Below are 24,492 nucleotides of genomic sequence, written 5' to 3'. Positions count from 1 at the left end.
TCTTATATACAAGATCATTCTTGACATTTTCACTGCTTTATGAGCATATTCAATCATTTATATCCTGTTCTATTATATGGTTGTATCGGAGTCCTCCTGTTATTAAAAGATACTTTTCAAAAGTGTGCTTGTGCTACTGTCATAAAAGATTGTTCTTCATACAGTCACTACAGAGATAACATTGTCCCGATGATTGATTTTGTGTCTTAGCCAGAAAATAGTCAGCTGGGTGTGAAGATTGCAAATTCAATATGGATTTAAACCATCTAAGCATTCTTTTTGAAAGACCTTTAAATCCTTTCTTTTATTAACCTATAACCTGATTTTATAACTGTTTTGTAGCAATTATTTTAAGATATAGTAATGTTTTCTTTACATCTTATATTAGGATTAGCTCAATCTGGCAAGCATATGGATGAGAAAACAGGAACTGGAGGAAGAACTTGGCAAAAGAGTATGTATATATTGAAGTGTGTGGTCTGTTTTTACTTCTGACTGCTGGATTACCTCAGGTGCCAGAGTGGAACAACTCAACAAATAAAAATATGAAGAGCTGTAGAACAGCATTAATAATAGAGGTCGTTAGGCTGTGCTTAAACAAAAACAAAGTAAAATAGGCAGCTAAGGTTGTCTTTCCATTTTGAAATTACCCGCTTAGGCTTCTAATGGACACATTTTCCAGGAAACAATGACAACACTCAGGAGGTCTGCATTCTGTTCCCACTTTCATATTCTACATGCCTATAGGGAAAACTTTTAGGACTAGATTAGCTGAATCTCATCTCTTCAGTCCACTTCTGGCTCTTGACTGCTTTTGAAAATGTTATTAACTTCTCTTTAGTCCATTTCCGCCTTTGGTAAAATTAATTGGCAATACAAGCCCTTCTAATGTCTGTAAATCCTGTATAAGTGATATAATGAGCTCTTTCTGAGACCCAACAGCCTCATGTTATATACTGTTGGTTATGCAATGCTGGGCCCATGAAGAGAGTATCAGCCCTTATGCTGACAGAGTAACATCATTAAACTTGTGTAAATGAGAAGATATTTGGGTCCAGAAAGAGATTTCTTTCTCTAAATATAGAGGCTCAGTTCAGTTTCTCATCTGTTCTGTTACTACTAGATGAGTCTGTCCACTCCAATAGAAGCAGCACCTTGAGGACCAGATGAGTACGTCAACTCAAGCTGTAAGACTTATTTTCTTACTCTGCAGGAAATCAATCTACTGTGACTGAAACTAAGTATGATCAGAGAGCCCAAGATTCTGCAATTTAGAGCCCTTCTTTGTCAGACCACTGTAATAGAAAGGGTTAGAATATAAAGGGCCAGGTTAAAATTAGGCATGTGCTGACTCGCAGGCTGGTGGCAGGCTAGTCCACCAAACAGTTGAGCAATACTTTTTCTCTCCCATTTTTACCCAGGCTGTGAGGTCTTAGTGTGCCACAAGCACTGGTCTGTATAATAAATGTATATAATAACCTGGGCTACAAAAAGTACAGGACAAAAAGTACATCTACAAAGGCAGAAGCCATGAATTACTGTTGCTATTTATAATACATACTGTTGCACTACAGGTACAATTCACTTTTGTACCATCTTCCTCAGTATAACTTAAATTACCAGCAACAGAACCTTTAGTTGTAGACAGCTGAAAAAAATAATAAGTTGTTGTTACATTGCATAGGCAAAACAAGAAAATTCTGGAAAGAATTCTGACCAGTAATAAGCAATTATTGACTGCCATCGACCTTTTAAACACTGAACAAAGCTATTGTCTTCATGGATATGAAGGAATATTTACAATAAATTATGTTAATAACTACATTTATGGATACAAAGGAATTCTTATAAGGCATAAGATACAAACAAATTTAAAAGGATGTTGTACCCATGAGTGAGTCACTTTAAATATTCGTTTAAACCCCAAGTTAGCAAATCACTTAAGCACAAATTGCTGAATGAATGTCTTACACTCTGAAGTTTAAACTCTGCCTTCACTAGGTTAATAGCAAAATGCCTAGTGATTTTAGCTAAAGAAGTTGGCTAAAAGAATTAGTTCAGCTAAAGGATTTAGTTCCCAAACTCTTTGGAGCAAGGGAATTAACTATGTATTTTCTCTGAAGAAACCAACCTTCTGAATACCATGACAAATAAAATAAAGTTTCATTGCACAGCTGACACTTTATTTTCACTGCATACTTCCTACTGATCACTTTCCTGATATTTCAGCTTTCAGTATAATCTATATGATTTCAAAATAATGACAAAATAAAAATCTTAATAATAAATTACTTACTATATGTAGACTTCTCCGAGGTATCTTAAGCATGCAAGAAATGTCATCGATTATATTGTCCACAACACTCTGGCTGCCAAAGAGTAGTGTATCTGTGTAATATATATCTCTATAAAGATAAAATAGTGTATTTGTAGTTATAATACTGAAAAAGCTGTAGGCTTGAGAGAATGCAGAAAAACATTTTACTGAGGGCAAGGATAATTAGATCAACCTAAACCTATATTTTTTGTACAGAAATGTGTTATCCTACAGGTTTATATCCAAGCTGTTTGTCTTTCACAATAACATTCTTAAAATACAATGTCATTTGAAATTACAGAAATGCAGTATCTTACCTTTTAGTTGCATAAGTATTGCTCTGCACCATCTTATAGATCATCGATAAAATTTTGAGCATCAGAGCTGAAAAAAATACATTTACAAAATATTTTAATCTTATTGATGTTTACCAAATAAAAAGTAGTTTTAAGTTGTTTAACAGCTAGCCCTGATAGATCAACCTTGTTTTCAGAAACATGTATGCTATAGTTTGTATTTATATTGACCCATATTTGTGTCCCATAAAACACTAAAAAATGTAAATACAATTTGAACATATATATTTTAATGTGCTGTGAAAACACAGACTGTACTAATCAATAGACTCAATAATTTCTAGCATAATGAGAAAAAATATGATCAAATTAACTGAGGGAAAGTATGCCCTGCTATCCAGGCCAAGAAATGACTTGGAGTTAGAAAAAGAAATTAGTTTGTTGTCCATATTCCAAGATTCCTTCACTAGTCAGTTTTCTGAAGAAGGATGATGTTTTTATATAAAGACCTTTTAAATATGTCCGCAGCTGATACTCAGTCAGGGAGGGTGGAAATTATAAGAACTCTGTATTAATTTCACTGTAACCCACACTATAATTTAATAGAGAAGGGAAAGGCTGAAGGGCTGGCTTGTATTAGTTATATACTTCTAAAGCACAATGCATAATTTATTTCTTCTACAAAGTTTTGAACTAAAAGACAAGAAAAAACAAATTAAGAATTTTGCTTTTGTTTTTTTTTAACTTACCAAATTTTGGTGCTGACTTAGAACAGTCACTTCTTATTTTTTTTGTAGTACAACATGGTATCATCTGTAGACCAACAGAATCTTTAAATCTGATACATTGCAAACAAATACAATAAAACTGTAAACTTATGAAGTGAAGATATGGTAAATTGTTCTCTGCAAGATAATTCAGCATAAGACACCTTTTCTCTCATCAAATATGCTAGTCCTGTTTTCAGACTTAGTACAGAGCCCCATCAACTTTAGTGGAGTGACTGGCCATCATTCTCTAGCTGGAGTTGCCAAAGGCAAAAGACAGCCAGTAATCATCATCTGCCAGAATGACCCACTCAAAACACTACTGAACTGGCCCCCAGCTGATCATTGGCTTCAAAACAAGAAAGACTTTCTCAAGACGACACTTCAAGACTGAATTCAAGCCTAAATACATATGCTCCCAGACAGAAGTAGAGACAAGTATAATATTTCATACATGCTTATAAATTTTGATATATCAGCATAAATTATCATTTAGTATGGAAACAAAGGAATAAGTGATACAGGAAAAAATAAGGTTCACTATTAATATACAAGTCAAGTCTGGCACAGTAACTTTCTGTCTTAGAATGTATGAAATAAGTGTCATTATTTCATATTACAATAATATGATCAGATCTATGCACTGAAATTATTATCAGAACAACTCAGTTTTAATTCATTATTTACTTTTGGATACAAAAATGTGGTTCATCCTATTCTCTAAAAAATTGACTTAGCTAAATGAGTTGAACCATTTTGTATTTCACCTTTCACTTTTGACAGTGCACATTTCACTGAAAGATTCAAGTATTTTCTTAATGACATCTGATTACTTTTGCATAAAAATATTTTGCTGCCTTATTATACAACAGTCCTGTCTTTAAAGCATTCTTTTTCACCTTGGAGTTTGTATGTACTTTTAAAAAGTATTAATGGTAAAATAACCATAATTTTACATAAAACGACATGATGTTTCTAAATTTCTTTCTTTGTCAAAGCTTTTGCTTCATCCATCCTTTGGGTGGCAGAACACACCACGCTGCACACGCATATGTGAGGTGACAGCAATAAACAGCACACTGCCCTCTGCCTTTCTACTTTAAAGGAACTCTCTTGCCTTTGTGCTGCAGCATTGAAAAGGTATTTCTGTTTTTCATTTGCATGTTCCCTACATTGTAACTTTACAGGATGAAACTTCTGGGAGGAAAACAGTAATCAAAACTTTACTGGATTGCTTTGATATGGTAAACAGGGAGCACTCCTTTTAAGAAGCAGTACATTTAAGAGTCTAAGTTTGATCAATGTGACTCCCATGGACACTTCATAAAGAAAAAACTTCAACTTGGCATTACATCAGTCATTCAGCAATTCTTCCTAGTATTGTCTTTACCCCAACAGACTAATTTCCTATACAATCTTGTCTCCACGACCGGGAAATCTTTTTTTTTTTTTTTTTAAAGAAAGACACAGCTGGACAATGGAAACCAGTTGTACTGCTTTAGGATTGGCATTCTCACTGATTGACCTTGTTCTCAGGTAACTATCTCTCTGGGTATCTACAAATGTTTCCAAGAAACATTTCAAACATGAAATTATTCTCTCATTATACTAGGTCCTGCCCTGTAGATCCCAGCTGTGCATATTAGGTATGAAAAGGCTTGCTGAAAAAGAAAAAAGGGTGCATGCCCCACTGACTCTATTTTCTTTTGTTCCTAGTACATTTTGGAGTTTTGTTTTTATTTACTTGTTTATTTTTATTGTAATCTTCTTACACTGCCATATTAAAGAGGGGTAATCAGTGAAAAGGCATATCTGAGATGACATTTCACCATCATAAATACTTGTTAACATTTTTGAATTTGATTGATGAGTCTTATTTTTAACATACTGTGATGTTAACTTGTTTTAATTTGAACATTTTCCCCCCTATGTGATCCGATGGCAAATAACATCTCACATGTGTTTTTCTAGCCTGGAATGCCAGTTCCCCCAAGATTGCCAAAAATTGCAAAACTTTGTTATAGTATTTTAATTTTACTGACATCTGAGTGAAACATTTTTGTCAAACTATCAGGACATAAACCATTAAATCCACTGGACCATGCAAGCCTTTCAGTTAACTGATTACCTTCAGGCCCTTTAGGTTTTTTGACTGACAGCAATTTATTATTCTCATTAAATAAGGATTCCACCAAAGTGCTATGTGTAGAAGGTTTGCTATGCTTTCTCAACCTCAATTGTTTGTAATGTGGCCAGCTAAACACCTTTGCAATCTTATTGATCTAAATATCCTTTAACCCACTGATATGCAAAGCTATTACAGGACAAGAAAGAGATTTGTGTCTTTCTTTATCCTTTTGCATCGGTATTATAGAAAGCAATTAATCTGTCAGTTTCAGGCATTTTCAACTGAAATGAACTCCTCAGAAAAATATTGTTCCACAGGCAACTTACACAAATCACAAAGTGTGTTATAAAGGAGAACAGGCTGCTTTTTTCTCTATCCTGTCTAGATAAACTAGCATGAGATCTGAAAGTCAGATAACATTTCAGAAACTTGGTTTACTTTTTTGGCTGGTAATGAACTTAGAACAACTTATGGACGCAACATGGAGGTAAGAGATACAGCAGTAGAAGGAGAGGAGCATCTTCTTTGAAGAATAAGAAGAGGAGAAGCTTATCACTATCATCTGAGGAAACAAGACATCATGAGGAAAAGTAGAGAAAAAGAAAGGAGGAAGCGCAGAGAATGGACTGGAGATTGAAATTGTCAGTAATTGTTTCCAGCCTGGAACAGGTTTTTTTAATCAAAGACAACTTATCATTTTTGTTCTCTACTGCTTCCAGAAAATGATTGTTTATAGGACCTCCCTTTCCTTTCCAACCCCTTTCACTGGAGTTTCACATTCTCCTATATACCATGGTCTGCTGCTACTTAACTTAATACGTGATACCTGTTCACGCAGAGTAGACACTAAGTATCACTTTTTATTTGTCCATTACTTTTTAGGAAGTGAAATTATTTGTTAATTCTAATGCTGATAGAATTAAATAAGATTAACTCTTTTGGAAGTTATACAATCAAATATATAGTCATGTCATTTCTATAAATATATTGCAGGCCTTTAAAATTTATAACACTTACTCTATATTCCTCCAATCTGATCTGTTAGCCAGTGTGAGCACAGGTGCTTTTTTTTGGGACAAGCTTGTAAGTACATCTAGAATAACATTTTCTATTGCTTCAAGAACTTCAGAACTGAAAGAAAGCAAATTAATGATACAGTTCGTATGATTAAATATAGTTTGAGTTTTATTCATCTATCCCCACCCCTACAGTATACAGAATATCTTTTAATTCAAAACTGTTTCAAGAAGATATTAGTTTTAAAAACATGCAGGAACTTTGCTTTGTTTTGTTTTGCTTTTGAAGTTTGTTTTACTTAGTTCCGCTGAAATCTTTGACTTTCCATTCCAGATACAACACTGAGTGCATAGTTTAAAAGTACATTTCTATTCACTCTTGAAACCATCAAGTTTTTAACCAGCTGAACTTTTGGACCAACTGGCTGGTTGGTGACTAATGATTAATGCTTTACTTTAAATGATGTAATATTGGCTTTGGCTATGATTTGGGCTAACTTGTTTTTAAATGCTGTAAATTTAAAAAATGTTCAAGAGTACAAATACTTCCTGTTGTACCACTGCACATTAACCTTTTGATCTGCTGCCTTGAACAAACTGTTGAGGGTTTTAATTATATGAAGGCTTAGTCTCAACAGATACACTATGAAAAGAATAAAATCTGTCTTTCACCTAAAAAGACAAACTAACCTTGCAGCAGATCCTCTACAGCAAAATAGTAGGCTGGTCTGAGTGTTATGACAGATGCTTTTTATTTTCATAAGCAATCTGATGCCAGCATTTCAGCTGTCCTTAAACTGGAAGGGTGCTATATACCATTGTAATTTTAGGTAGGAATTAAAAGAACAGACAAAATTATTGCTTATTTTAGCTGAAAAATTTATCAGCAAAGCCTAATTTTATCATTAAGTAATACACTAAGAACAAATACTAGCACCCACTCACACAAAATGAATTATCCTAGCGCTACAAAACCAGCAATAATGATTTATAAAACCTAGCTGTAAGTTTCCTTAAGCAATAATGAGGTATCATTAAATCTCTCTTCTATCAGCTGAATATGTTTCTTCCATTTTGTAACTCACCTTCCACTTTATTTCTCTTGTCGCTGAAACTAGTTTCTCATTTCCTAAAACCAGTTTCTGGAAAGTATTAACCTTCTCTTTCAAAACACTCTTTTGAATAGAATTTGTATTAAAAAACTACTAGTGTACTAATATTTTTGTCCAATAATATTATATTGTTCAAAACAGTTGAAGATTTTTTCTGTTTTTCAGGTGAATAAACTTGGGCATAGAGAGGTTAATGGCTTTCCAAAGGTAAAATAGTGAAGCATTTGCAGTGTTGATAACACATGAAGGCCTGGTCATGCAGCCAATATGTAAAATCATTTTCTACTGTATAATAGCTTCATAATCATGTCCAAGATTCCCTGACTTTCAGACTCATGGTCTATTCTCTCAAATTAAAAAAAAAAAAAAAGAAATTCTATTAAGTAAAGAGAAAAGGGTCAGCTGGTGAGATAACATATAATACAGCAAAAGGTTAGAGTAAAATAGATAACCAAAGTTGAACACAGTGCAAATCTCAAACTTACCAGTTGAGGAAAATAAAATTATGCATAGGTGGATGAATGAAAGAATGGACAGGTAGGTAGGAAATCTAAACTGCGACATTGTTTTGATACTCATATATACTTTATTTCGTCACTGTATTTCACTGTATTTGTGCTTCATGTTCCGTATGCACTTTGAATTTTGCTGCAGAATTAGGAAGTCTGGGTTTCTGTTCCAATCTCAATTTCCTGATTTCTTGGCCAACAGAAGTTGTAAATGTGACAAAATAGGAAAAAGAGGACAGCAATTCTCTTTGTACCGCTAGCTGACGTTCCAGCTCCCCTTGCAGAGATTAACAGAATTTTAATAAGTAAACATACAGTACTGGCCAAGTATGCCTACTTAAAATTCATTCTGGTTTAGTTAACAGTGAAATCTGAGCTGAGAAGGGGCAGTCACTGTAGATCTCACAGGGTTTGCAGCTCATTTCTGACAGGTTGCAGCATGAATAGATCCTAGTCTCCATATAGCACATGAAATGATCTTCAACATTAATAGCATAAAAGAAGATTAATCTTATAGTGTCTTTAGCAAGCAACATAATATAAATACACAAGAGAAGCAGTTACAAATAAAAATCTGCAACATACTAAACCAATACACTCTAAAAACCAGAACAGGAAATTGCTAGAACCATGCAGTTCCTATACCTGTGATAAAGACCAAGAACTCCCCGAGTCATATTATTTTTGTTATCCTTTTTCTTTTAAAATTCCTATGAAGATGCTCTCTGCCTGAGCCTCTGAGGATGATATACTGTGTCCTGAAAGAGTCTTTTAAAAAGGCAACTAAAGGCTTAGAGTTTTTGTAAGCAAAATAATGAATATGAAATTTAGTATTTTTGTTTTTTCACTTTTTTCTGTATTTCTTTTTTGTGCCTGTAGATTTTCTGAGAGTCATGAGGGAACCGAGATGCTGTCTGCACAGTGCGAGAGCCCCTTCTGCCTATGCTGTGTCTGAAGTGTGTTCTTAGAGTGGACTATATTTTTCGCTTTTACATGCACCCATTAGGTGCAATGGTGCACTACCTACTTACGTCCTCCCACAGAAAGATTGTGTGGGTGCTGCTTTTCACACGTTTTACCTGGGGACATGGCTCCCATGACGAGACGGACTTGTTTCCTGGGAGCCGGTCTCCTTCCCGGCCGGCACCGTGGTGGAGCACAGCCCGCGGTCCTCCGTGGACGTCGGTGCAGACTGAGCCAGCCTCCCTGGAAGGGACGAAGCCATTTTAAAGAAGAAGCAAAAGAGATTAGCAAAGAGATTACAAAAGGCTCTTCTGGGCGTTGGACTTAAAACTCATTCCCTGAGCTCCAACAGTTGGGTCAGCTGGAGAGGAAAAGCCAAAAACTTCGGTAAAAGCCACAGAGTCAACCAACAGGTTTTCACACCCTTCCTGACTGACCAATGGCTTTTAGCACACTCCCTGACTGACGGGAGCTTGCCCCGCCCTTCCTAACGGACGAGGACCTTTTCCCGCCCTTCCTGACTGACCAATGGCTTTTAGCACACTCCCTGACTGACAGGGGCTTGCCCCGCCCTTCCTAACAGACAAGGACCTTTTCCCGCCCTTCCTGACTGACCAATGGCTTTTAGCACACTCCCTGACTGACGGGAGCTTGCCCCGCCCTTCCTAACGGACGAGGACCTTTTCCCGCCCTTCCTGACTGACCAATGGCTTTTAGCACACTCCCTGACTGACGGGAGCTTGCCCCGCCCTTCCTAACGGACGAGGACCTTTTCCCGCCCTTCCTGACTGACCAATGGCTTTTAGCACACTCCCTGACTGACAGGGGCTTGCCCCGCCCTTCCTAACGGACGAGGACCTTTTCCCGCCCTTCCTGACTGACCAATGGCTTTTAGCACACTCCCTGACTGACGGGAGCTTGCCCCGCCCTTCCTAACGGATGAGGACCTTTTCCCGCCCTTCCTGACTGACCAGGTTGTCAGCAAACAAAACCTTAAAACCATCTTCAGAGCTGCTGTATATGAGCAGATATTTAAGCACAAGCTCAGTAAGATCAAGATCTTTGGGGTCACTGGAATAAATTTGGCCAGCCTGGCTAGAAAGTGGCCAAATGCCTCGATACTTTTCACACTCTTTCTGAATGACCGGCAATTTTTGCTTCCCTTAATGGCAAATGCTTTTGCCTAACTGTTCTCAGTGCCTGGAACAGGAGGAGGAAAGCATGCCCTCGGCCATCCAGGCAGCCCTGCCTTCATCCCTACCTGAGGAACGAGAAGTAACATGAACGAACCATGATGAACTAGATGACTACAGGAAAGAGCATCACATTGGGAGGCAATAAGTGGTTTCTGACTTAGGAGTAACAGCTGAGGGTCCAGGTGTACACCTGAATGCCAGAGCAGTAAAAGGGTTTTGAGACTGATGAGAGATGCAGGATACAAAGAAATACTACAGACGTGATGGATGAGAACGGAAAAGAACATTTCACAGGCAGCAGGGACACAAAACTGTGCTCATTTGGCCAACTGGAGCTACCTAGAGGCATCAGGAATCAGGGTAATTCAGGATAAGGCAGTGTATTCAGGCCCTCATCAAAGAAAGCACAAGAAGGAGGAAACAGGCTGGGAAAATGATGGGGGAAAAAAGGCTGAAAAAGGTGAAAGCCCCAGTGCAATGCCAGAAGTTGAAAAATCAGCTTCCTTTAATGAGATCAAATATTTAACACTATTTTTATAATTTGCCTTCAGCATTTGGAAGATTTAGCATAGACTTGGTCATGTTTTCAAATTTTTCTCAACAGGCTGTTAAAATCTTGTGCTATGAACAAACCCCAAATTCTAAGAGTCATGAATCACTGGATTCCAAAGAGGGTTAGATTTAAGAAAAAAAATGCTGAATATTGTAAGACTTATGACAGAATCAGGACATTTATGACTCATATGGTATCGTCAGCCAGAAGGCATCACTTCAAAATGGATGATACACAGCTAGAGACAGACTGATACTGAATTTTAACAAAACCCACGTGATTATCATTTTGATGTTTTTCACATCTATTTTCTTTAGGTTTATCTTTTCCTACAAGATTTCTAGTTTTCTCGTTCACTTGAGAAATTTAAACTCATTGTACAATTAAGGAGAAAATCCATGACTTCTGGGAGACCTTCTGAAGGCCTAAAGAGTGCAACAGTCTATGGCCAATTTCTATTTCTGTGCAGAAACAGTCTCATTAGAGTCCCCATGGTACGCCATGAGTACACCTATATTCTCTGTTGCTTCAGTAGGTTGAGTGCTGAGATGAGTACTCATTTCAGGGGCAGCTCGATGATGAAAAGAAGCAAAAATCTAAGAATTTAAACTGTTCTCACCTTTGCAGTTATGATATACTGAAGATTTTGTATTTTCAACTCCTAAATAAATCATAGTAAAAGACTGCCTAAAAGTGGTCACTTTGACAGAAAATTACTTGGGAGATAAATATCTTAAAGGCTTGTCCTTCCTAGAGAAATTTTTAAGTTTTTAAATTAATTTAAATTAATTTAATTAACTTAATTTTTTTAAGTCCACTGTTGATATAACATTGTTTTTTATGCTCAACAGGCAGTACTATTGGAAGCTGTGCTGTATCTAGCTGGCTGCCAACAGCATTTCAAATGCTGCGATGCTTAGGCTTGTTGTTAGCAAAGTTAGATGACATAGTGCTTAGAAAGTTGGAGGCAGCTGTTTTTCCCTGCTGTTCCACTAGCAACTACCAGTGAATGTTTCTTCTTTGGTACTTGTAAGAGTAAGCAGTCCAAATCCAGCTTGGGTAGGTAATTAAAAAATTCATGCATTGATTTATTCAAGGAAAACCTCAGGCTATGATGATATGAACATGAGGTTCTTCAATTAACAGAGGCAAGGAAAAGAAAGGGGAACTAATAAATTGAAATTTTCAAATCTTTCATCTTCAATCTTTGGCCTTTAGGTACCTTGAGATCACTCCGGAAATATTTACGTAAAAACCCTGTAGCTCTTTCCAACAATTCAACATCAAAATCAACAGATTTTTGTTTGATATAGAACTGACAAAATTATATCATGCCTCTGGCAACAGATTGCAAATAAAACTATATATATCAACTTGTAAGAAGCTATTTTAATGACTTGTCTCTTCATTATAGCAGCAAACAGCAACTGGAAAAAGCATGACCCAAATACCTAATGCTTATTCCAGAGTTAGTTAAGTAGAGATTGAAAAACAAGCAATAATAACAAGAATTTCCATGCTTCAACCTTAATATTACACATGTATATGTAAATATATACATGTATATATAAACACATAAACTAGTATCTAGAATATGATCAGTAAATGAACTACAATCTGTAAATGAATTAGCAGGTCATGTCCTGAACTCCTCTCTCTTTCTTCTTTTCCCCTTTGTAAACCCTGCCTGATAAGAAAAATGAATTTCAAGCAAATACTTACTGCATATTTTATGTATATTAGAGGGAAAACGATTAGGAAAACAAATAATGAACTATTATTAGATGCTAAGATGGAAAAAAAAGGTGAAAAAATGCATTGCAACTGATGCTTGTCTTGCTGCTGCAAAGATGTGCAGTAGAGGGCACTATAGATGGCATACAAAGGAGAGGATTATTACTCTGAAAATACTAAGTTTTACACTATGATTGCACTAATTCTTAATAAAACTGCATATGATAGGTAATGAAACACTTTCATATTTATTTGCTTTAAAAAATACCCTGTTATCAAAGAGTTTCCTTAAGATTGGCTCCTATTATAAACCAATGCTCTTATCAGGATACTTTTGAAGGTAGGTATGCTATAAAATAGTCTGTATAACATGTCTGATGCTGATTTCAAAGTCAGTTCTGTAATTGCTGAAGAAGAGACTGTCTAGATCTAAAACTGTTCTTATCATTACATACTATATAATAAAAGCATTACAGAAAACGAAACTGCATTTATCTTAGTGCCAAGATTTTAAACTGCATCAGCAGAATAGAGCATTCAATATATAAAAGCTTGTGTATACTTTTTCCTTTTCTTTGTTGCATACCTTATCAAAAGATTTTTCCTCTTTTTATATGTAATTAGTCTCTTACATTAAGTTTTCATGATTGCCATGGTAAGTCTTTCTCTCCAAATGGTCTGTCAGTAATTCTTTTAATAGACTGGTAGGCATAACGGTGGACCTATTTTCAATTAATGCCAAACAACATGTGGAAGCCAGTCTTAAGAACTCAAGCCTAAAAAGGGAGACACCTTTCACAACAGTGAAAACAGGGGAAAAAAAATCCCCACCAGCCATTTAAGAGCTTCTTGGGAGTATGCCTACTATGTTCCAACAAGCTTCGATTTCTTTTCAGCTTCCTTTAGCTGTGATCTGGACAGTCCTTGGGAGGAGAGGCATTTTGTGAGCTAGTGGATTTTACTCTGAATAAGTTAGGAAGAAATGGGAGGCAGATCTATCACGTGCCAGTTACATGAAAAGTTACTGATCTTTTCTAATGAGCAGAGCCCAGAGAAATAAGAGATGAAAAGTCACTCACAGTTAACAACTTCAAACGGGACCTCTCTTTCTAACTAACAAGTTTGGTTAAAAAAAAAAAAGAAAGAAAACTAATATATGTTTTCCGTTTACCTGTTTTGGACTGAGAAACACCTGCAAAATATTCATCTTCAAGGAGCCAAGTCACTGTGAGAGGAGGGTTTTTTTGTTAGCATCTCTTTTCTTTGTCTTTTATCTGTCAGCTAGAACTAAAGTTCAACAGGCCTTTTTTAAAAAGGAAGAATAGCCTTCATATAACCTCTGCCACAGTCAGATCCAGCATTTTCTAACACTTTTAGGGGCAGTAATGTACTTTTGGGTGGCAGGACAACAAAGGTATTTGGGACAAAGAAACACTTGCAAAGTAACTTCAATCAAAGAATGCCTTTTCCCAGTTTAGTATAAATGACACATGCACTTGGGTCCATTGACAATAATTAAGCTGCAAACAGGCAGAAAGATATTACTGAGCAGTTACTGGCACAAATTTTATGTGCTAAGCAGTTTGAGCTTGCCCAGTACTATCATAGCTACTATTTCTCATTCCTAAACTGGTCTCACATAAGTTAGGACACTCTTGAAGCCTGATTCCCCTCTGTAGTCCCAGTTACTGTATCAACCTCTCATACTTGCAGCAGTTTAATAACAAGAAGTGCAGGCTGCCTGAGAAAAAATCAGTTGTAGCAGCTCTAATGCTTGGAAAAGTTAGAAGAAAATTATAATAGGAATTTAGAGTGGGAAGTGGGGCATTCTACTACTTTTATTATTCTTTTGAAGACTATCTTGTGAGGGAACATGAAGAGAGAAAATATTTTGAAACAGCCAAGCCTCCATGTAAGTGACACTGCTGAAAATAAAACAAAAAGACTGTCTTGCTGTTGAATAACATACAGTTCTCTCACGTATAAATAATAAAAATGATAGTCTATATTATGGACAAAATGTTAAACTCTTTCTCTGCTGTCTGTTTACATGGATATCAAAATCCCATGGCAGCCAAATAATGTAAGACATCTGGCAAATAAATGGCACCACTCTCTACACCTAACTCCCATCTCTTTTCAAAAGAGATAGGTACCTAAAATTTACTGATCACCACATTTTCCATTGCTGGAAAGGGAACCAAATGATAATCTGGGCTGAAGTGCCTAAAAATCAACTAACTAAATAATAATAGTCTTAATAAATAATAAAATATAATAAATAACAAAATCTATCAAATCTGAATGGCTACAGGACTATGAATGATTTACAGCCAATTCTGTCCACTTTCTCTGGCAGCTCCTAGAAGTCACCTGCTCTTATTGTCTGTACAGTAAGAATCTGACCAATCCCACTTGTCAATGGTGGGAAGTTTTCAGGTTGCTACATATCATGCCGCAGAAGCAGTAATAATATTTAGTTAATTAATTGGTAGTTATCTATATATTTGCAAAAATCCAAATCTGGTTTAACAGTGAATAAATATGTTTTTAGGAAAAATTCTGATGATTAAAAAAAATATGTGTTGAAATATAAACAAATGGAAGATGTTAAAACATAAATGGAAAGCATAAATGTCATCTATTCCTTGTTCATGTGACAGCTTGACTATAGCGGTCAGTAGAACATATTCTTTGAAACAGCTGCATCATTTCTCCTGGCTTTGAAAAGGTAAAATGTCTCGTTTATTTTGTGTTTTCCTTTTTCTGGCAAAATCCTAGAAACCAGGAAAACTCAGGTGTGATTTTGTTCTTTAAACCCCAAAATGCCAGCTGCTGTACATTAAAAATATTTGAGCCAAAATCTGTTCTTTCATTTATATGCATACTACACCACTGCTGACACGGCCCTATATTTAAGCCAACAGGTAAAACTCAGAATGGACTTTAGACTTTTATTATTAACTATTTAATAATGCCTGGGGAAAATGAAGTAAAAGGATGATGTATGAGTCTGTTCTGACACTGCTCTGACAGTCACTATTCTGACATTTTATGGCTGTGAGCCATAAAATTCTGAACAGGGTGGGGCAGTTGATAAAGACTTCCACTTTATTTTTGGAAACCTAGATTAAAATCAGCTTTATGTCATCATTTAAAATGCATTGGGAGATTTTAATTAAGTTACTAATGTTAATTGGTCCACATCACAAAAATGCCAGGGGCACTTGGGTGTAATATTGGACAAATGACAACCTTTGCTTTTGAGGGTCCTCAATAAAAGGGATATGAAATAAAAAACAGTGTAGATGTCTGGTTTTGCTGTTTGTTTTTTTTTTTTTAATGGGAAATGAGGAGAAAATCCATTATTCAAATATAAACAAGAATTCAACCCAAAACATGTCTTACTGAGTTGTTTTATAAGTAGTTCTGGATGCAGCAAGTTGGTTAACCAGCCTTCTGTGAAGACTTTCCTGCACTGCCTCTCCGGGATGCATTTTTAGTCCTTTTAGCCTTCTCATGAAGTCCTTCTGTACATGTGTCGATCACTCTTTTCTCTGTATTCTGAGTAAACTCAAGTGTGTCAGCTGGATGTCACTGCTGTAACTCATCTTTTGTATTTGGGCATGGGGGAAGATATGACATTTTGCTCTGCTGTTGGCAATGAAAGCTACTAGATGGTGATTCTGGCTTTATGGATCTTCTTCCAAGCAACTTTCTGTCTCCTGTTTTAGGACTGGGCTCTAGCAGGTGCTGTCCCAGAAAAGCCCTGAGGACATCCTGCAGCCAAAAACATATACAGCTCAGAGTTACAAGAAGGTGTTAATTAAATGTTTGGTTAATAAAACTAGAGTCTAGGCAGATTAATACAAATTTCTATAATATAAAATTCTCCCTGGCTGATCTCATGGATCCCAAAGGGAGTTCAGTGCTTAGTGTGGGCCTTAAAGAATTGAAGAGAACAAATTTATACTATTCTGTAAAGATGAAATCTTCTGGCACAAACAAGAGTTTGGAGCTCTGGATGAAAGTCTCTACCCTGGAAAACTGACTGGAATTGCTATTGCAGAATAAGCTATTTTGCAATAGCTTACCATCTGACCCATGACTGTTCCGGACTAGAATATCCATACAGGGAGCTATTATGGAATAGGTTATTCAGAAATAGCTATTGTGGTCAGTTTTCCTGCACAGATAAATGCACAGGCTCCATGTATATCTATACTAAGGAAATTTTTTTTTTTTTTTTAATATTTGACATGTGATATCTAACACACTGCAAAATGGTAAAGTAGACAGGGAAATTTCAATTTTCATGTAACTGATTAAGACCCTTTATTGAAAGTACTAACATAAGATATCTTATCATAATTTACTATGATCAGTTAGATTCTATAAACACCTCTGCATCTTCAAAGCTATGTCCATTATAGGATGTTGCATCAGCTGAGCTAAATCATTAAAAACATATCTAATTAAGTCAGTGCAAAAATATTAATGATAGCATTTGCTGTAGTCTCTGACTGATGTATCTCACATCTCAGTAATCAGTCTTATGATAACATCATACAAGCTGTTAGAAAGGAATACACAGTAATTCTGTATCTTTGCAAAAGCCAGTCTATTTTAGTGTTAGCTCATTAGGGGTATGCAAGGGTATTTGAGTGTGGAAACAAAACATACAGTGAAGGTAGTAGTGCTGACTGTGCTTTCAAAAAGTAAAACTGGACTCACAATTAACAAACAGCTACAAGTTAACGCTCTTAAAGACAGAAATGCTTAGAAATGCAGAAAAGTAAAAGGCAGATCATTGAATCAAACAGAAATGGAACCAAAGCTGGAAAAAGTACGCTACAATAAATAGCCACATGCTGTCAGCAGCGCCTCAGGCGCAGGGGGACGACAGGTGGGTATGGCGCTTGTTCCTAGGGAGATAGTGCTCTCCTAAAAATCTGGTGTGGTGTTAATATATCATTTCAATATTCTTCTGCATGTGCTCTACTCCATAATGTCAAGGGGTCTCTCCTGCACTGTGCTGGAATGCTTCCATATCTGGATCCATTCACCAGGAATTTTGAGTGCCAGGAATGAAGGATTGGGAGCCTACCGTGTCAGGGAGAAGAAATAAAAAATAACTGGTATCGAAATGGTGTTGCTGAAGCTACTACCTAAGTTCCCTCTGTCCATTAGTTCTACAATATTATTATTTAAAGCTTTCTCTATGAATTAAGCTGAAGCTTTTCTTTCAGCCACTTAATAAACTTTGATGCTTCACCAGCAAGAAAACTAACATGCTCATCGACCAATCCAGATTCCTCTTTAGTGCGGAGAGCTGGATGAGATCATATCCTCAGCAAAATTATAGGATGCTAAGAAGTGAATCAGGAGAGCCAATTCCTAACTCCCATTTTAACGACAGGGTGCCTCACATTAGTGATGTAATGTAAGCAAATAATAGGTGTTGCTGAACAGCTGCTATTACACTATACTGGCTCTTCTCTCTTAAGAGATTCAAGCAGAAGAGAACTGAATTTTAAATAAATCAAATTTCTAGATGTTTCAGCCATATTATGATGGCTAACTAATATATGAAAATCTTCACTTTCACTTAAAATAATTGAGAAATTATTCCACTAAAAATTAGTAAATTCCTGTAAAACATATTTATTCTAGAGAGACTACCCTTGCTGAAACAGAAATTTACTTCCAGAAAACTGGATTCTCCAAACAAATTATACCATGACACATAAGGAGGGTACTATAAAAAACATAACGTTGTCTCTTGGATACATTTTTTTAGCATTTTTGGTTTTATTCTTATTACTAGAGTTTTACATTGTAAAGTAAATATGAATATACAATTAGCAAACAAGACTGAAAAAGGCAAAAATAAGACAATTAGTTTCCACAGGGAAATAAATGCTCAGACTCACATAAATGTACTAACAATAAAATGACAATTTGAATATTTAATAGGAGGAAGAAAATTACTCAAGTTGTCTGGAAGGATCCAAATCTCTTTACAAATTTGTGTATGTACTGGGATTACTGATGCACTATTGAAATACAGGCACTTCTGGCCTGGAGTACGGAAGCAATACTAACTGTTCTAAGAAGTACTGTGCTGACAATGCTTTCTGGGAATCGTGCTCATGGGAACTGATGGGAATCAGATTGTCTGCTCATCCTGGCCGAACGAACGGCTGCAAGAACAATTTTGTATAATCTCCTTGGGGAGAAAGGAGCTGTGGCAAAAGGATTCCCTGTGAGCCCTGGGAAAAGCGAAACGCGGTTTCTTTCTGGTGCAGCAATCCATTACAGAATTACTACCTCCATCTTTTCATGTCACTGTTACACTGGAAAGAACCAAAAGAGTGACTAGTAGGAAGAAAATGATAAATAGAGGTTTGAAAGCCAAACCAGACATCTCTCAGGCTAGAATTTGGAAGCAAGAGGACAAAGAAAGGCCAAAATAGGAGAAAACAGCTGAACAAACAGGCCGAATTACATAAGAAAATATTGATTATCTTTTTTCTCTTGAAACGTATTTTGAAAAACTAGGGGATAACCTTCAAACTCTGAAAGATGATGGAAAGAAAGGTTTTCATAACACACTGTGCCCACCTTTGAGTTCAGTAGTGTGGATCTCTTGGGAACTTACTTCACATGCATGTTGTACTAACTCTCCTTGTGTGGAGGGAAAAATGACACAAGCCAAAGAGGTCACTGAACTCATATCAGCTGGATTTAGTCACTGATTTTGTAGAATTTGGGGGAAAAAAAAAAAAAAGCAATCATTTATATTATGCCAAAACCCAATACTTATGGAGACTGAAGTTGATAGAATAGTGCACTCCTTACTCCTAGTGCAAAACTTCTCATTTCATAAATTAAATATTGCCTGTTTCACAAGATAAGTTCTTGCAGAATATATAGTCATGAATCTCATTCATACTAATTTTCCATTATTATGGGGTAACAATAACAGATCCTAGGCCTTTTCCTGTGTTACAGCTCATTCAGCATTTTGCTGGAGATGATTTAAACTGAGAGAGAACTTTTACTTTGAAATGATACATTTGTTTCAGTGTTTTATATGACATAGTTGTAATAAATATATTAAGCAATATACTGAGGTCAGACATGTTAAGACATTGTAATAAAAATATTTTATGCTAAGCTTTCGAGAAATGATTACTGATAACTGTTTTAAAGTTTTCATAATTACAAAATCTGAAAATGCACTTGATATTTGAGAAACATTTCTGTGCAGCCCAAATATATGTTTTTATCATAATTAAAAAAAATAAACCAAAACATACAGTACTTTTTGCCAACTGTCTTTCTAGGTAAGACTCTTGCTTATAAATATACTGAGGCAGAATGGTGTTAACTATACATAAGTATATGGAGTTCATCTTTGAACTCCATTCATTCCCCTATCATTACGGGCAAGATTAGTAAGCCCATATCTGTACTGACTGAAGACTAGCTGTTTACACTCCCCAGGGTACAGATACGGAGGTTATTCAGCTATGAAAAACCTGTCGTACTGTCCTTTTTTCCAGCCATTCTCCATATATATGTGGTAAGAGAAAACAGGAATCTCAGTAACTGTAGTATCCTGTGCTGAATTCAACTTCATTAAAGTACAGTGGGAAAATGTGGGTTGCGAATAGGTGGGGAAGACAACCTAAAGATGGCAGTAAGCAAAAGACTGAAGTACTCAACTCTTTTTTTCCATTGGTTTTCACAGGCATTTTTCACGCATTCCTTGAAAAACAGCAACAACAAAAAAACTCAATAACTACAAAATCAACACCCCTGGAATAATTACAATTGAAGAACCTAACATAAACCCCCAAATTGACATCCTCTGATTTCTTACTCTTTCAAATATCCCCTATGCTTCAATATTACACATATTTTTATCATATCTACATTTTTTTATATATATAATTTATATTTATATGTATTTATATAAAAAGAGTTGCATTTTTGTTTACAATTCTTCATAAGCAATTACTAGACAACAGAACACTATTTTTGGTGAGGATTTTGTACAAGTGAAAAACAGAAATACTTTATTTGAAATATAATATTGGCTATCATCTCCTTAAATTAAAAATAAGCTTTTCTTAATTAATTCACTAAATTGTTTGGTCACCATTGTTCACTTTGTCCAAATGGACAAACAAAAAAGTAGAAAAAAAAACCTATTCAAAGGAAACTGCAAAAAAAATTGGCCCAAATAACATGAACATACTAATGAACTAGTATCAATTATTCAAATAATCTAGATGGGTTATTTCTTGTATTTATTACAAGCATTTTCAGGTATTTATTACATCAGTTGCAATATTTATCTAATCATCTGTTTAGAACACCTTATTGAAACACCCAGGCTGGAGTTCAGGGACCATTTAAACTGCATACATTCTATTTAAGGCACTCAACACATAGAAATTATTATTATTATTATTATTATTGTTATTTTAGATTTTTAGCATATCCTCCCACTGCTTCCCCTGATATCTACTGTCACAGGCCAGAAAAGAAAAGAAGTGCAGAGGAAAATGAGAAAAAGCAAAGACAAAAGCAAGGAGATGGAAACAGTGCTCAGGATGTTTGCAAGATTATACATGGGGCAGAGAGCAAGAGCAGGATAATAGACTGGGAACAACCTCATCGGGAGAAGAGTGGAAATCACTAGATGAAAGGAAGCAGAATCTTTCAGATGACAATTCCACCCAGGACCTTCTACCTCGTTTTGGACGATCCCGGAATAGAGCCCCAGGTGGAATTTTGGCCTTTTGAACTTGGCTGGAAGTTGCGCACTCCCTCCCTCCCTCCTTTCCCCCAGACAGGTCAGCTTTGCAATCAGACAGAAAAATCAGTTTTTAAATTCCTTAACATTTGGGCATACGTTGCCAGGTTTTACCTCCCTTATACTCCCTGCAGTCCCACTGATCTCAGCGCATGGGACTCTGAGGTCATAGTCTGGCTCCAGGGAAATTCAAAGCACAGAAGTACATTAAGGACCTGTACCATCTTTTCATTTCTTGCCACTGGAGGGAACTTTCTTGCCCTAGCTTGAAAAAGAGCTTGTGTGTGATTCAGACAAAATAGATTATGGAGAATTTGATCTATGTGTAAATGTCTCCAGATACTTAATCAATGGGGAAGCCGTGGAACAGGTTTGTGCAGCCTACTGGTTGATGACCTGCTCTGATAAAGCCTGACTGGGCTATAGAAGTCATTCAATATCCATTCTGTGGTAGTTTCTCATAGCCAGCTATGGAACACAAATTCCTGATTTTATTAGACTCTAACTTCCCACCCTCAAAGAGGTTACTGCATTAGAATATAAGAACATAATCTGAAAGGAATGTTGAAGTTACATCTTTATCTTAGAAAAAATAAATCTATATTATGCATCCAGATTGGGATGGGGAAGAGAAGAATCTGTAGGAAGTATTGGCTAGGAGTCCTACTATACGCACAGACATGAAATCTTGGCTGCCCACTGTATGAGCTAAAATGTTGGATAGTAACAGTGCTCTAGAAAAGATTGAGCCCTGGGGCTTACTGCGAGGCAATGATGGATTTAATTAGCAGGGTGTGTCTACAGGGAACGAAGGAGATTCTTCTCAGGACATGCCCACACTTGAAACTTCGTGTGCTTTTTGTGCATCTCTTAAATGATTTGCAAAAACTATTGTACGATCAATGCAGGCACACCACACCACAGTAGTGTTTTGCAGTTAAAATATTCTTTTTTTTCCTATCATTGCTATTCTTCAGGCAATAACAACATATGCTTTATTAGTGTAGCTTTATTTCTTGTCATGTTCAAACTCCTTCGGTGTTTTGTGTTATTTCCCACATGTTCAGTTGTGAATCAGTTCACACCTTTTCAGTTACGAATTAGCACAGGATAAAAACTAGTAGATTAGTATGCAACTGAAACAAAAATACCAGTGAAAGTGCTAATGCCACATTTTGCCTCTGATTAACAGACTACATTAAGTAGTGCATTTCCATTTATGAGACAGAAGATTTTTTTCATCCATAAATCCATGCAATCTTAGAGGAAAGATTTAATCTTGCATAACTGAAGCTTTGTTTCAGGAAAGAAATCTGTATTAAGAGATTCAGTCTCTTAATTTAAAAGATTTAGTGTGTTTGTGTCCCACTTCGCGGTTTTATTTGTTCTTTGGTTTACAGGAGTCCATACTAGGAAATGATTTTACCAAAATGCCAAGAGGTTTGTGTGCTGACCAGAACCAGCTCTCTTGAGCTATGTTACTAGCTGAGACTCTTAAAGACCTCAGAAGATCCCTGAACATTTATGCGTTAGTTGCTACGTCTGTAAAACGGAAATACAGCACTTCATTAAACTCATATATACTGCTGCTAGCATTAGGTAATATCGACAGAATGTGTAGTTGGTAAATGCACTACTAGTATTACGAACATAAAATCAAAGAAAGCTGGATAAGATTTCACGGATAGGAAATACTGTAATAACAAGAGCCTTTTTCCACGTTTATTTATCTCTTGACAAAAGATGAGGAAATTATTAGTAAATGCATTAAATTGTACTACAGGAGAAAAAAAAAAGCTGCCATCTTTATATTCTGCCAAGAGGAGGAAAACAGCCTTGAGATTTACTAGGCACAAAAATGTTTGTATATTGAGAGTGACCCCGTATCAAGCTTGTGTCCCGGGGTGGGAATTTCGTTTGCAAAAGAACCGCAGGGATTGTTCTCCAAAGCGCATATAAGCCTGCGGACCCCCCTGCCTTTCCCAGGAACTCTTGCTGCTCCGCTTACTCTTTCTGGCTGTGAAGGCTGAAAGGAGTTCACAGAGGAGCAACAGGATCAGACTTCCCCTCTCACCTTTTGTTGCAGAAAAAGAAGAGGGTTTGATCAAGTCCTCTAAAAACATTTCAGACTGACCTAGACCACAAACAAACCCCATACTACCACAAAACATACACTCACAAAAAAATGCCATCTCCCTGTCTCTTGGAATCAAAATCTTTAAACCTGCTATATGCAACTAAATATATCCAAATAGCTTTATGACCTAATATAGATGATGCTGAAACTCTCATTTCCAATGATTTAAACAAGTGGTCTGATTTTAGTTTGCATTGAAAACCTATGCACAAAACTACCACCCACACATGCACAGGCATATACACATATTTCATCCAACCCACCACTACCAGTTCCAGGTCACGCTGATTAACACTTTTCACATAAACACACTTATTCTTATTTGAAATGTTAATGCCTGCTTAGTGCAAGGTGAAAGTCTATCCAACGATAGAATCCTTTAAGAGTGTTAATTAAACAGGACAATAATAATCCACTGGTGATTTATAGTGAGGTGGATTACTAGACCATAGTGGTTGGTCTGATAGGCATTTATTGCCTACTTAACCATTTAAGTATAACAAAAAAAATCATTGTGGTACAAAAGGTGATGAATGTTTCTGCTAAAACAGTCCATTAAGATGATTCATTAACATTACAAAGAGGTCTGCAGCCTGTGTGCCACTTGGAGCCTGTAAAAGTCTGGGAAAGTGAGAGGCATTACCATAGGAAATGCTTTATGCTAAATGTGTGCTGATAGAATCTAAAGTCCACTTTCTGGAGATAACATCACTTTTTACATTTTGCACTACAAGGTCTAAGGACGCTTTGTACTCTTCACTTCTACAGCCAGAGAATGTATCTTCCTAGCAGAGGAGTGCAGGTGAGGAGTAATAAAAGTCACAATGCTCTGGCATACATTTGAGGCTCTCATACTTCCCTTTGAACTGATGTTACTGGAATGTCGACTCGCTGGTTACGCCACTGGAGAATGACATGGCAGACATGAGTTATGGTC

The 24,492-nt window shown here is 36.3% G+C and overlaps 1 protein-coding gene across 1 annotated transcript in view; it reads right to left on the bottom strand.

Moving 5' to 3' along the window:
- Positions 1-24,492, bottom strand: part of SPO11 (SPO11 initiator of meiotic double strand breaks) — a gene marked incomplete at its 5' end in the record, with an annotated part of 43,190 nt that overhangs the window by 6,741 nt on the left and 11,957 nt on the right. The window contains 6 exons of the mRNA XM_067307967.1: positions 1,562-1,648; positions 2,297-2,405; positions 2,635-2,701; positions 3,363-3,451; positions 6,526-6,639; positions 9,225-9,351. Coding sequence (XP_067164068.1) covers positions 1,562-1,648; positions 2,297-2,405; positions 2,635-2,701; positions 3,363-3,451; positions 6,526-6,639; positions 9,225-9,351 — 593 coding nt within the window. The remainder of the gene's footprint in view (positions 1-1,561; positions 1,649-2,296; positions 2,406-2,634; positions 2,702-3,362; positions 3,452-6,525; positions 6,640-9,224; positions 9,352-24,492) is intronic.

Source organism: Apteryx mantelli, chromosome 18 (assembly GCF_036417845.1).
Source record: "Apteryx mantelli isolate bAptMan1 chromosome 18, bAptMan1.hap1, whole genome shotgun sequence".
Classification (NCBI taxonomy): Eukaryota; Metazoa; Chordata; class Aves; order Apterygiformes; family Apterygidae; genus Apteryx; species Apteryx mantelli.
Note: the sequence above shows the minus strand (reverse complement) of the source record. Positions and strands in the feature narration are given on the sequence as shown.